Here is a 14,489-nt window from a genome sequence, read left to right as displayed (position 1 = left end):
TGTGTGTTTGCCGCCTTGCAGGGGGCGCTAGCTACAGATTAGGGGAGAAGGGGGTGCTGAGAGTAGATGTGGACGCTATGGTCTATGGCAGGGGCGGGCTACTTATCCAGTCAGCGGGCCGGATATGGGAAATTGAAGTACTTAGCGGGCCGGATTCCTGAATCGATACATCATTAATCGTGTATTCATCCACCTATTTGGAAGGAATGAATTGCATTTAATGCATGCATAGCGACAAAAAACACTAGTCACAGGCTGTGAGTTGCCTACCCTAGAGCTATGGGAAACCTATAAGTTGATAGGTATCCCTGTGCACCAAATTCAGATTTAAGAACACCGTATGTGGTCACGTAGTTAGCGTCACCAATTCCCTTCGAACATGTTCATTGTCATGCAGCATTGAGTTTTCTAATCAATCAAATAACGAATCGACTAATTATTCAGTGAAACTTATTGAACGCAAGTGATGAGCACACACTCAAACGCTTGTACAACGAGGGCGATGAAGTTTTGAGCGCATTTTGCACAAAAACAAAGTACAATGAATGGGAAGAGAAATTGCCTTGCACGATTGTTTAAACCAGTGGATCTTAAGCTGGGAGGCGCGAAGCCGCAGTAAATTCCTCCAGCTCATGGTTGTTGCTCTGTCTATTGTCCGAATTTCATAATTGAGAAGTTTCTCATCAACAGGCATAACCTTCAATGGCAATAAACTATACTTTACGTTTGCTAGCATCCTGATTGCTCTCTTTAATATTACGTTATATCACGTTAAGGGTGGGTGGGGTGAAATTTTTCACTATCATAAGGGGCGCGTGACTAAAATAGTTAAAGAACCACTGGTTTACACTGATTGTGCCTGTCCTATACCAAATAAAAAATGTGGCTCTGACATAGCGTACATAGCGTATATCGGGATGCTAAAATTTTGATCAACACAAGACCAATCGACTTTTCGGCTCGGTACCTGATTTGCGGCTCAGGGGTCGTTGTGTAAACAAAGTTTGGGAAACGCTGGTGTAGACGTTTGGTTTTAACGAGAGGTGGTTATCGTTAGTAAGTCAGTAGAAGTAAAAGTACGTACCCAAGACCCAGCCCCTGTTGAGCTAAATATCCGTTTTATCTCTGATGCGTTTGCTGCATAACCAGACGGAACAGCAGTTGAGTATTCTTACACTCGGACAAAAGAAATAACGGTAATGAGAGGACCCTTTGCGAGCGACGGTCAAAAGAAGAACATTTCACAGAAAGGGTTAAAGAGTTAGAAGCGGATATTTTTTTGTTCTCATTTAAAATAATTCTATCGCACTATATTTTATCAACTGTCTAGCGATGATTGACTCGTTGTCTTGACTGTATTTTCTGTGAGTTGATAACTGTCAGCGTTCTTACGTAGACTTTTGGAGATGATTGTTCTCTTCTGATGCATCTGCTGGACTCCTATCGCATATAGACATTTATTTGTATCGTAGGCTGGATATTTTAACGCAGGTAGTTTGTTTTGAAGCGATTTCGCATGCGTTGTTTACGAATCGCCTGTGCTCGAATTAGTGTGAAGATTATTTTGGTAGAGAATAAATCTTATGTTTATAAGCTGCTACTGCTAAGCTAATTAGCTACTGCATGTCTTATGACTAAATCGTAGTCAAGTGATGTTTTGTGTGGGCGGAAACACTTTTGGAAAAAGCCGACAAAATGTACATGTACATGTACAATCGCGTAGCGGCCTCTATATATGCGGGTCTTTTCGTAATAATACCTGATGAACCAGGGGCTGGCAACTTCTTCAGTCGGCGAGCCCGATATGGGAAAATGAAGGCCTACTTGGCGGGGCAGGAGTCCTGAATGGGTACATATTAGTCGCGTGTTTATCCACCAACACAAGAAATAAATCGTATCTACTGTGAACTTTAAAGCATAGAGACCAAAAACAGTACACAATGATTTTATTAACGTTAAAGTCAATGAAACATCTGCGGCCGATCAAAGTTGTCCACAAGTTCTTTGAACTAGAAGGGTGCATGTCGGACTTATAGAAACTGCACATCAGTTGGCTTGGAATGCAGCTTTTTCTCGTTAATGTTCATGGTCGAAAATGTTTGCTCGCAAATGTATGTAGACCAGAACATGTAGTTTCATGGCCATCTTCCTCAGGCTGACAAACTTGGGATTATTCAGTGAAGCATAAGGGTTAATTGGCATCATCATGTAAGACAGGATACTGTGTGCGGGGCGCTCAATATCCCGTCGTGAGCTGTATGTTGCCCGCTCCTGTGATAAACTGTACTCGGTAGTTTCGGAATTCTATCTGTTCATTGGTATCGCAGATTAAGTTGGGATGTACCAAGATGACGAGGTTCCCTAACACATACTTTTTCCTCCAATCATGATGCCTATCCACCAAGCACATCATACAAAATGTCGAGTCAAATAAGCATATTTCGGTCACGAATCAATTGTGGGTCATTTTCTATAATCTTACGCCGGCAACATCCAAAGCAGTGGTTGTTGTCAGCCGGCGAGGAACAGGCGCTCTTACAAATAAAGTATATACAGCCGCCTGAGAGAAATGAAGTTTCTTGAATTCGGAATGAGTTCAATCTGTGCAGACAATTCCAAGTTTCAGCAACGACAATAATCCTAATTATCTTACGATTTTAAATGTCTTGGTTGCGTCGTCGCACCACCCACACACTACACACTACACCAGGGGTGTCAAACATCCGGCCCGCGAGGCAATTTTGAGTGAAACATGCTTATATCATTCAGCACACTCGTAACAAATGTTGAGATTTTTTGTAGGAAATTCTTTCAATAAATCACCCCTCAAGAGATCAAATGTTGATCACGTCCATTGTCCATAGGTCACTATATAATAATCATTGAGTTATATTTTTCATCTGAACAAGTCGCACACAATGTGCCGTCGAGCAGGTTCTTCTCTACTGAAAAGAGGCACTCACACTGACAGAGAAGTTGGCTAAGACGCTCAACGCTAACTACGACGCACTCCTCCGCTATGCACTCGGCATTCACTATCCGGAGCATATATCCACGAATGCATTGCTAGTACTCACAGGAACGGTCCCATGCCGTCTACCGGCAGCTGAACGACGCTTCCGCCTAATCGGCCATCTAGTGCGGCATCAAGACGAGCAACCAGCTGCCGCCATCATCAATCACATCCCCACGGAGCCATGGCGCAGAGGTGGCTGGAATCGGAAAACACGGCGCTCGACAATGGCGACTGACCTAGCGCAACGCGGGCTGTCGCTTGAAGACGCCCACGACCGCCTACGTTGGAGACGCTTAATCTGATCACACCAGCATCAAACAGGTACACTTGACTCTGAACAGTCTGGCTGTAAAAAATGTTTAGTTAAAAAAGGAAAATAGAAGAAAAATCAAACGATGGTAGCAAATGATTAAGAAGCAATGTCTGGGCGAGGTAGGGCAACAGTGTTAGTAGTATAACGACAGGAGGTGATCAAGTAGGTCTTTTTTGAATCTATTTATCCAGGCCCCCGTGGGGCTTTGGCAATGATACGGATGATCCGATGTTGAAATTTTTGCAGTGGGTCAATCGTATTCTTGCAGGCAGCACCCCATCAAAGAATTTCGTATTGTAACTTTGATAGGAATAGAGTGTTGAAAAGTATCAACAGAACCCAATCCTGTATATAAATAAATGTAGATTGTAGATACAACTATCGATGTGTAGCTCTTGAGTATGACTCGGCAAGTCGAGTCGAAAAGAATTTGCGTGTCAAGCAAACATATTGCTTTTCCATTTTTCAATCTACTATTTCCATTACATTATATTCAACTGCTACTATAATCTATCGCCAAGCGTTGAGTACGCTTCTTCCCATTTGATTAACAATAAACGACCTCCATTCAGAAGAAATGAGAGGATTTTGTACTTCAAATATGGTAACGTTAGGTTGCATAAAAATGCTGATAGAAAAGAAAGACTCTTCCTCCCCCCTCTCTCTCTCTCTCTGTCATGCTATAGATAACTAACCTCCGTAGGTTAGTTATCTATAGTCATTACATTAGTCATTCAACATGCACATTGCACAGTATTGGTGCAGTCGTGTGGAACGATATAGGGTTCGTCACAGCTACGTTGCTGTGTTATTATTGTTCACTTAACTATTTTTCTGCAACGAATGCCGCACTACTAGCAAGTTTAGGTCATTTGTCGTTATTATTATTCGATGTAGGCTTTTGTTGATCATCTGGAGGAGGATTGCCAGTGATATTGCACTCAAGTCACTGCAAGCAAAAACTAAAACATAACTTATCTGTATCATTGTTAAAGAGCCCTGAATGGGACTGACTGTGCGGCTGTAAAATGACTACTTATATACCTATGGAATCTCGGTTCATTTTTTGAAATAATTCCTGCGTGATGAGAGCTTTTCTGCATAGAATAATTAAGTGAGTAAACAGGAAATTCTGCGTGACGTTGCCACCAATTCCACTGTGGCATACTTGAAACATTGGGGTGTCCTAAGCATGAAAGACCACTGTGATTCTATTAGAATTTTTGGCGAAAATCGGTGATTGTGTGAATCATGAAAATATACTCGGGTGTCATTACATTTTGTGCTTTGGAAATTACATCGGCATATTCAGGAACCTCTTGCCATACTGTTTCTTGGTGATGTATTCAATGACAAATGCACGTAAACGACCGTTTTCGGGTGTATTTCCAGGTATTATGACGAAAAAACAATTTTAAGAAGACGAAGAGATACCTACTGCACAGCCGTTTGACTGAATATTTTGCAGTTGAATCGTAAGAAATGTGTCGGTGATAACGCTCAACAGACCATGTCTATCGACTATCCTTGGGTATAAATATATTTCGAAGAGTGCGGGAATGATTTGACACCGGCGGCTGCTACGAAGAATCATCATTTTCTCGAATATATGATCACGACGAATAGTAGAACACTTTTTTAAAAGATTTAGGCTCCGGACTCTACATACATCTCATTAGAATCGAATTGAAATCGGACATTTTCGAAATTTCGGTAATCCGGACACACTTATGGCCCCAGTTCGACCCTTGGGACGTCGACTTGAATAATAATTTTGGTATTGATGGAATCGGCTAGACTAGTAGAATCCATTTCAAAACGAATTAGGCTTCGGACTCTACATATATCTCATTAGAATCGAATTGAAATCGGACATTTTCGAAATTTCGATAATCCGGACACACTTATGGCCCCAGTTCGACCCTTGGGACGTCGACTTAAATAATAATTTTGGTATTGATGGAATCGGCCAGACTAGTAGAATCCATTTCAAAACGAATTAGGCTTCGGACTCTACATATATCTCATTAGAATCGAATTGAAATCGGACATTTTCGAAATTTCGATAATCCGGACACACTTATGGCCCCAGTTCGACCCTTGGGACGTCGACTTGAATAATAATTTTGGTATTGATGGAATCGGCTAGACTAGTAGAATCCATTTCAAAACGAATTAGGCTTCGGACTCTACATATATCTCATTAGAATCGAATTGAAATCGGACATTTTCGAAATTTCGATAATCCGGACACACTTATGGCCCCAGTTCGACCCTTGGGACGTCGACTTGAATAATAATTTTGGTATTGATGGAATCGGCTAGACTAGTAAAATCCATTTCAAAACGAATTAGGCTTCGGACTCTACATATATCTCATTAGAATCGAATTGAAATCGGACATTTACGAAATTTCGATAATCCGGACACACTTATGGCCCCAGTTCGACCCTTGGGACGTCGACTTGAATAATAATTTTGGTTTTGATGGAATCGGCTAGACTAGTAAAATCCATTTCAAAACGAATTAGGCTTCGGACTCTACATATATCTCATTAGAATCGAATTGAAATCGGACATTTTCGAAATTTCGATAATCCGGACACACTTATGGCCCCAGTTCGACCCTTGGGACGTCGACTTGAATAATAATTTTGGTATTGATGGAATCGGCTAGACTAGTAGAATCCATTTCAAAACGAATTAGGCTTCGGACTCTACATATATCTCATTAGAATCGAATTGAAATCGGACATTTTCAAAATTTCGATAATCCGGACACACTTATGGCCCCAGTTCGATCCCTGGGACGCCGACTTGAATAATAATTTTAGTCTCGATAGAAGCGGCCAGATTAGTAGAACCCATTTCAAAACGATTTAGGCTTCGGACTCTACATATATCTCATTAGAATCGAATTGAAATCGGACATTTTCAAAATTTCGATAATCCGGACACACTTATGGCCCCAGTTCGACCCTTGGGACGTCGACTTGAATAATAATTTTAGTCTCGATAGAAGCGGCCAGATTAGTAGAACCCATTTCAAAACGAATTAGGCTTCGGACTCTACATATATCTCATTAGAATCGAATTGAAATCGGACATTTTCAAAATTTCGATAATCCGGACACACTTATGGCCCCAGTTCGACCCTTGGGACGTCGACTTGAATAATAATTTTAGTCTCGATAGAAGCGGCCAGATTAGTAGAATCCATTTCAAAACGAATTAGGCTTCGGACTCTACATATATCTCATTAGAATCGAATTGAAATCGGACATTTACGAAATTTCGATAATCCGGACACACTTATGGCCCCAGTTCGACCCTTGGGACGTCGACTTGAATAATAATTTTGGTTTTGATGGAATCGGCTAGACTAGTAAAATCCATTTCAAAACGAATTAGGCTTCGGACTCTACATATATCTCATTAGAATCGAATTGAAATCGGACATTTTCGAAATTTCGATAATCCGGACACACTTATGGCCCCAGTTCGACCCTTGGGACGTCGACTTGAATAATAATTTTGGTATTGATGGAATTGGCTAGACTAGTAGAATCCATTTCAAAACGAATTAGGCTTCGGACTCTACATATATCTCATTAGAATCGAATTGAAATCGGACATTTTCAAAATTTCGATAATCCGGACACACTTATGGCCCCAGTTCGATCCCTGGGACGTCGACTTGAATAATAATTTTAGTCTCGATAGAAGCGGCCAGATTAGTAGAACCCATTTCAAAACGATTTAGGCTTCGGACTCTACATATATCTCATTAGAATCGAATTGAAATCGGACATTTTCAAAATTTCGATAATCCGGACACACTTATGGCCCCAGTTCGACCCTTGGGACGTCGACTTGAATAATAATTTTAGTCTCGATAGAAGCGGCCAGATTAGTAGAACCCATTTCAAAACGAATTAGGCTTCGGACTCTACATATATCTCATTAGAATCGAATTGAAATCGGACATTTTCAAAATTTCGATAATCCGGACACACTTATGGCCCCAGTTCGACCCTTGGGACGTCGACTTGAATAATAATTTTAGTCTCGATAGAAGCGGCCAGATTAGTAGAATCCATTTCAAAACGAATTAGGCTTCGGACTCTACATATATCTCATTAGAATCGAATTGAAATCGGACATTTTCGAAATTTCGATAATCCGGACACACTTATGGCCCCAGTTCAACCCTTGGGACGTCGACTTGAATAATAATTTTAGTCTCGATAGAAGCGGCCAGACTAGTAGAATCCATTTCAAAACGAATTAGGCTTCGGACTCTACATATATCTCATTAGAATCGAATTGAAATCGGACATTTTCAAAATTTCGATAATCCGGACACACTTATGGCCCCAGTTCGACCCCTGGGACGTCGACTTGAATAATAATTTTGATATTGATGAAATCGGCTAGACTAGTAGAATCCATTTCAAAACGAATTAGGCTTCGGACTTTACATATATCTCATTAGAATCGAATTGAAATCGGACATTTCCGAAATTTGGGTACCCGAATTACAATTAGGGCCCCGCTTGACCCGTGGCTTCTGTTCGTCCAGCACTCTGTTGACGAGCAGCTGATATTGTACAGCTAATTTTTGTGTATAAGTAATCTGTAGTAATGTTAGGGTTACAAGGTTACGATACCTCCTTTAAAGAGGATTTGTCCTATTTTTTGACTATTTTGAAAGTGTCCCGGGAGGACGCCCAAATGTCATTTTTTTAGATCTTGTCCTATTTATCGGCGAATTTTATGGTTAAATATAGGGTGAAATTCGACTGAAGTACAGCACATCGGCACCGGAGTAACGTTCCGGAGGACATTCCGGGAGCTGAGCTGAAAATTCGACATATTTGTCTATTTTAGTCAATCAACGAAGAATTCAACAAAAGTGTGAATTTCTGGAGCCAAGTCGGAAAATGATGTTTTTAAAGTCAACCAACCACAAAGTCGGGAAAAATTTATCATTTTTTCCGGATTTTACTCCGGTTATTGTAAGTCTGAAAACTTTGGAGATCTGTCCTCTTTTCAGATTTCCAAAATATGGTAACCCTGATTAATGTATTAGATTTAGTGTAATGTGTGTTGTGATTGGCACTTATCAACACTTCGGTCAAATGCACCCTCACGGTAATTTTATAATTTCGTGTCTTTTCGGTTTTTTCCGCCTTCGCAGTTCTTTTTCTGGTCTCTGCTGGCGGCTTGGCTTTCTTGAGTTCGTCTCTCTCTTCATCTGGGCTTGTGAAGGCACTGAGGAGCCCAGCTACACACATAGAAACACGGCAGAGCCGAGACTACAAAGAGCAATCATTGGTGTCGGGACTGTGATGCTTAGCACACTGCGCCACTCGCTTCCCCTGTATATTGTGTTGTATTGTGATAGATATTTGTATTAATGAAATTTGGGGTTCCGTGAAGGTCTCCACATTGGCGTATTCCGTGGGTTCTGCGGCTTGGTAAGGGTTAAGAACCACTGAGCTGACAGCTTCGCGCTTTCACCATGTAGGCCTACTTTTAATTCAGACAATACATCTTATGATCGGTTCAAGGTCTGGTGTCAGACAAAATCCATCAGCGGTGTGTAGATGGCACGACGACGTAACTATGACATTTAAAATCAAAGGTTTCAGCACAAGTTTAACTCATTCCGAATTCAAGAATGATAATTTCTCTCAAATGGCTTCGACCCTCTTCAGATGATTTGACGCCTGCAAAAGGGGTGCACCCCAGTTTGAGAATCACTGTTATTGAAGAAGAACTATTGACAGCAATGCTTGGGGCAACGCAGGGGTCGTAGCTGAAGCAGAGAATTGTGTACATTTTTGCCCTTAGGGAGTCGGTTTCAGACTTCAGAGTCGAAATCACAATTTCACTCACATGAGAGACGGTAGCCGAAGCGAGTCGTCAGTCAGAGTCGCAAAGTTGAGTGCAGTCAGGAGTGGAGGGCGCATCTCAATTGATGCGAGATCTCCAGCACGCGCGGTAGTTACCGGTTATTGGAAAGGGATCCAGTGTTGGGATCAAGTCACCACCTTCGAGTCACGAGTCATTTCGAGTCATTGCACATTTCGACTCGAGTCGGGCCAAGTCAATTGATTTTCAAAAGTGACTCGAGTCAAGTCAAGTCAGTCGATTTTTGGAAGTGACTCGAGTCAAGTCGAGTCAAGTCACAATTCAGGTCAAGTTGCCCTTTCGAAGTATGGGACATGATTACGTCATTGCATTTTGCGAGCTGTCTGAAATATAGATTGAGTGGTCATTGATTCCGAACCGATGAACGAAAATAGAGTTAAATGTACTGTACATGCAAGAAGGCGCTATGTCGCTCACATATACGTAGAACTGGTAAACCACGTAAGTAATTGCACAGCCTCAGTTTATACTTACCAGCTAAAATAGAAAATAGAGAATAGAGAAACGAATTGATAAGATATGCAATACATTATCCATTTAGAATTTGATATGTTACAATTCGAGCCTGCACCAATGGTTTAGGACTATTTAAACTATATATTCGAATTTAATCTCCTTAAAAGAGCAGAGAACAGAAATGCTCATTTTGCTACTAAATTACTTTACTACTAGTTTACGACAACGATCACTTCGATTGCGGTCAATTTATTTGTGAGAGAACAATGGAGGCTCAGTCATACGTAAAAGGTGACTCGAGTCTGACTCGAGTCAAGTCATGACTCGAGTCATCCCAACACTGAGAGATACATTGTTTGAGGGCCCTTTTACAACAGTGCGGCACAGGAAGGATGATGCATAATGCAATGTTACGCGATTTATGGATCTATATTTTATACCTATACGCCTCTAATCAGGCGTTGTTTTAAATTGAAAAAATGAAAATATGAGGTGTCTCAAAACACCTTGTTTAAAACGCGTATTAAACGATTTGTTTTCAAAGGTTGGGTGTCATAATTGTGTAAATTGAGAAAAAGATGCAGTAAGAGTCGTCGGACCACTTACTCTAGCTAGATATAGTCGAGCAGTTTAATCGGAACCCGGTTCAGAATCACTGTGATGCAGTCGATAGCCGATTTCATTAGATTACCAATTCATGTATTGTTTCACTGCGCCACTAGATTTTCCAATTTATTGGGGTTTAGGGGGTTGTAGTGCCCCGGTCTGATTAGTATTTAGACTTTCGTAATCGGTATGACAATAAAATTCGATTGATACCAACTATTAGGGATTTGTTCAACAATAAACTTGCTACTCAACGAGTGAGCTTACTCCTTGTTGCAAGTCGCTGTCTCAGCTAATTTATTGCGGTTGCATCTACCACCATTTCAACCAATTACGTCAATAAAATTGAATACCTGAAGACACTTGCTGGCTGAAGAAAATCGGTGTACACAAACGCATCTGGATTCTGTGAATTTACTGGCAACAGGTACATGCCCAGCCTATGTCGTATCAGATTTGTTCATATTAAATCACGATATATTGCAGGTGCAAAATGTTCGTTATTAGTCATTCATGAATGTCAGGGTTGCCCGACATATGAGCATGCGACAAAATGAAAAACGACAGTTTAGCATGGAACACATCAGCATCAGCATGCGTCACTTCAGCATGTAACTGTATAACCCAAAAACTTACCCTAACCCGATAGCCTAACCTAACCTAACCTAGCCATCTCCAACAGGGCTGCTGTTACATGATCAATTCAAAACAAACATGTTTAAATCAAGGCCCTAATTTAATCCATGTTTGATATTGTTTTTCTTTTAAGCCATGACGTCACGAATATCAATTGTAACGTCATATTGCATTAACATTGACAATTGAAAATATAGGGTAAATATAGCTCCTTTGACGAAATATATATGTACTATTAATGTTAAACCGACTATTATGAGACTTCCAACTATCCCATATCGACATACGTCGGCTATAACGGGTGGTAGTTGTCCGTAGGCTCATACAACATGTTTTGGAAAGTATTTACACATGTATGGCATAATTTACCATCTTTAAAAAACGCATTTTTTAAAAATAGGCCTTTGTTTTAAACATTGTTTAAAACAGAGGTCTCAAACAGGCGGCACGCGGGGTACAAAATCAATTGTAGAATTAGGCCTGTATGATGTGGAATATTTTCTGAGTCAATTTATTCAACTGGAAAATATTCTTCGCGCTATGCGCGATTTTATGTGCAATGACAGTAACCATAGCCTACTTACCACGACCATTTCAGAAACATGGATTAGGCTACACCACTTAAATGCTCTGGTATCATATCAATCTTCAGTAAATTTTAAAATATTCTACATTAAATCATGGCACGTCAAAGATCCGCTAGCTGTAATATTATAACCCGACAGCTTTTACCCTGTCATGATCCGTCCTCTCGCAAGATGTCTATAACTTATTATTTTAACAAATTGTGCCCGGCACAAAAATAAATTTATTCAAATATATGAAAATATGATTTTTTTCGTGTAAAACGTGAATAGTAATAGTATATTACATTTTCACGATGTTTTTTGGAATACCGGTCTGCAAGGTCCCGTCAAAACGGCCTACTTGAAAATTATACATTGAATACCCCTAATATATAATGATGCTGCGGCGGCCCGCGGTGTCATCAAAAACTAGGAAATTGACCCGCAAGCGCGTTTGAGTTGGAGTCCTCGGTTTAAAACATGTTTCAATCAAAGTGTTTTAAAACACTGTTTGTTTTAAATGCAACCCTAGTTACATCAATTCAATTCAAACTCCCAGCGACTGATTTATCATTTTGCATTGTCTGCGATGAGGCTTCTTTCAGTTTAGAGAACAGTCACCTCTGATTACTCGTATGAAAACATTTGGTTGGTGTTCTTAGTTTGCGGAAAAGTTCTTGTTGGGTGAGGCCACCGATTTTCCGGCAAGCACTGAAGATTGCAAACGCTATCGCGAGACCATTGGAAACATGTTGCTCGAACTAACTGGTATAAATGTTAGCTGTTATTTAGTGGTAAAATATCATATTACTTCTTTTACATATAGATGAGAAAGTTCTACTCGAAAGTCGAAATGGGTAAGTAGAATGCTTGCCGACTCTCGAATCTGTAATTAGCTCATTGTTCCAAGCGAGATAGCGTAATGTTGATCGAGTTAGACATTGTGACGCATAGTTGCGTCACAATGTCAAGCTCGATCACGATGCAAAATTCGAGGCTGATTTTGGGGTGTTCATGAGCAGAATGAAATATATATTTTCGTAATCAGCACAGCAGCAGCTTTCCATTGATGCCCATTTTATCAAATTTAGCGATCGGTAAGCAGGTCAAAATTGGTCGTAAAATTGCCTTTGGACAAATGCAGCTAAATGCAGTGAGCCGTTCAATCTCGCTGTGACAACACCACGCTATGTTGGCTTTTATCAAAATACGAAAATGACTCGTGCTTGAATGGACTTGGACTCGAGTCATTGCGCATGACTCGCACCAAGTCATATGACTCGAATCTCAACGGCCAAGACCGACACTTCATTGTAATTCAAATGAATAGTAAAGCAACCAGCACACTGTTGGTATTTCGCCTTGGTACTGGCACTTGAAAATGTGAGAAGAAACTGTTGAAAGTGAGGAAAATTAGTATATTTTAAGTGCGCACCATTCGATATCACCAAACAAAGTTATAAAAATTGGTTCCGACAATACTTCAAGTAGAAACTGAGCAGTGAGCAGTAAACGCAATTACTTTGACTCGGACTTGAGTCAGAATACCACGACTCGGACTCGGCCCACTGCTTGTACTCGGACTTAGGGGTGAATTGAATATGACTCGACTTGACTCGAGTTAAAACTATAAAAGTGAGATTGACTCGTGACCCAGAGCCTTGTGACTTGGTTACTACCCTGCTATGTTCACACCATCCCTATTGGTGTAGCCTATTTTAATCGAAATCGCGAAGTTCATGTTCAAGTTCAAATAAATTAATTCCGGAACTGTAGCTCTTCACAATATTTGCCGTTTTCACTGTGTTATAGGTTACGTTATAATTAGACGACAGAGACAGAAAGTTATACAATTGTTTTAATATCACATCAATAAACGTTTTAGTTGTTTCAGAAACGATGGTAAAAGACCGCATATGCTAATCCAATCGAGCTCTGAGGATGACGATATAACCACGGAAGAAGTCAAAAAATCTATGGGAAAGCGCCGCAAAATGCCGGAAATTACATCAACGGTTACCTATCAGAGAGTTCCGATTTTCACTACATTTAAAGCACCGATCCCGGAAATGTTATCGGAAGAACAAAGCGAAGACATTTTTGAACACGTTAGGAGCATTTGCATAAGCTCGGTAACCAAATCAAATCAGGAGCAGCAACACCTTCGTCGCCACGGGCTTTTTTTGCTATCAAAGAATCATGACAGGTTGAAAAAGCATGGCTACACAAATCCAATTTGGGAATACAATGACGTAGATTCGGTGTGTAAGTACGTCAAGTCGAAACTTTGCTTACGGAGGACGTTTGCGAATAAATCAAACGCATCCGGCCGAATACTTCCGCGACCCGGGGAATTAACAATCGAAGTAATTAACCCTGGCGTCATTGCAGAAAACTGTGATGTAATGAAATTTTTGAAACCAGATTTCAAAGTCCATTCATATTTTAGACTTGTAATTTTGATTGAAATTATAATCAAACTAACCATGGTAAAAAAAAATCTCAGCTACAAAGACGCTGAAGATCTCCTAGGATGTTACTCAACAATGGTAATAAGTTGATTAATGCAAGAACTACAGTTTTGAATGAGCTTTCCCGTATTTGTTTTGTTGTTGTTGTTGTTGTTGTTGTTGTTATTATTGTTGTTGTTGTCGTTGTTATCTTGTACATTCTTACAGTTCGAAAAAAAATTTAAAATCGGAATTGCTAGAATGTTGTTTTATTGTTCCGGCTGTATCATTAGTGTAGGTATTGTTCATTATTTCAGTCTTCCCAGTTATGTACACTGGGTAAGAGGACACCCAACCCAACCATGTTATGTTATGTTATGTTATGTTATAGAGCAGAGCCATAACTCACACGCTCTAAACCGAAGGGTCGAGCTGGTGCCATAAGTGTGTCCGGTCCGGATTATAAAAATTTCTAAAATGTCCAATTTCTATTCGATTCTAAAGAAATA

General features: G+C 40.3%; 1 protein-coding gene across 1 annotated transcript; it reads left to right on the top strand.

Moving 5' to 3' along the window:
* The first annotated feature begins 11,934 nt into the window (after positions 1-11,934).
* Positions 11,935-14,242, top strand: LOC145432775 (uncharacterized). The gene is made up of 3 exons (XM_080309594.1): positions 11,935-12,298; positions 12,357-12,387; positions 13,425-14,242. Exons 1-3 carry the CDS (start codon positions 12,280-12,282, stop codon positions 14,089-14,091), a joined length of 717 nt encoding a protein of 238 aa, XP_080165720.1. The 5' UTR covers positions 11,935-12,279; the 3' UTR covers positions 14,092-14,242.
* Positions 14,243-14,489: the final 247 nt, after the last annotated feature.

This window comes from Botryllus schlosseri, unplaced genomic scaffold (assembly GCF_051294905.1).
Source record: "Botryllus schlosseri isolate E-star unplaced genomic scaffold, Bs_hap1 Bs158a, whole genome shotgun sequence".
Taxonomy (NCBI): domain Eukaryota; kingdom Metazoa; phylum Chordata; class Ascidiacea; order Stolidobranchia; family Styelidae; genus Botryllus; species Botryllus schlosseri.
This window is presented reverse-complemented; position numbering and strand designations above follow the sequence as displayed.

Bases quoted from the DNA above. Each gene is read 5' to 3' on its own strand.
- LOC145432775 (XM_080309594.1), top strand. The intron at 12,388-13,424 runs GTAAGTAGAATG...TAGTTGTTTCAG, and splicing joins CTACTCGAAAGTCGAAATGG to AAACGATGGTAAAAGACCGC.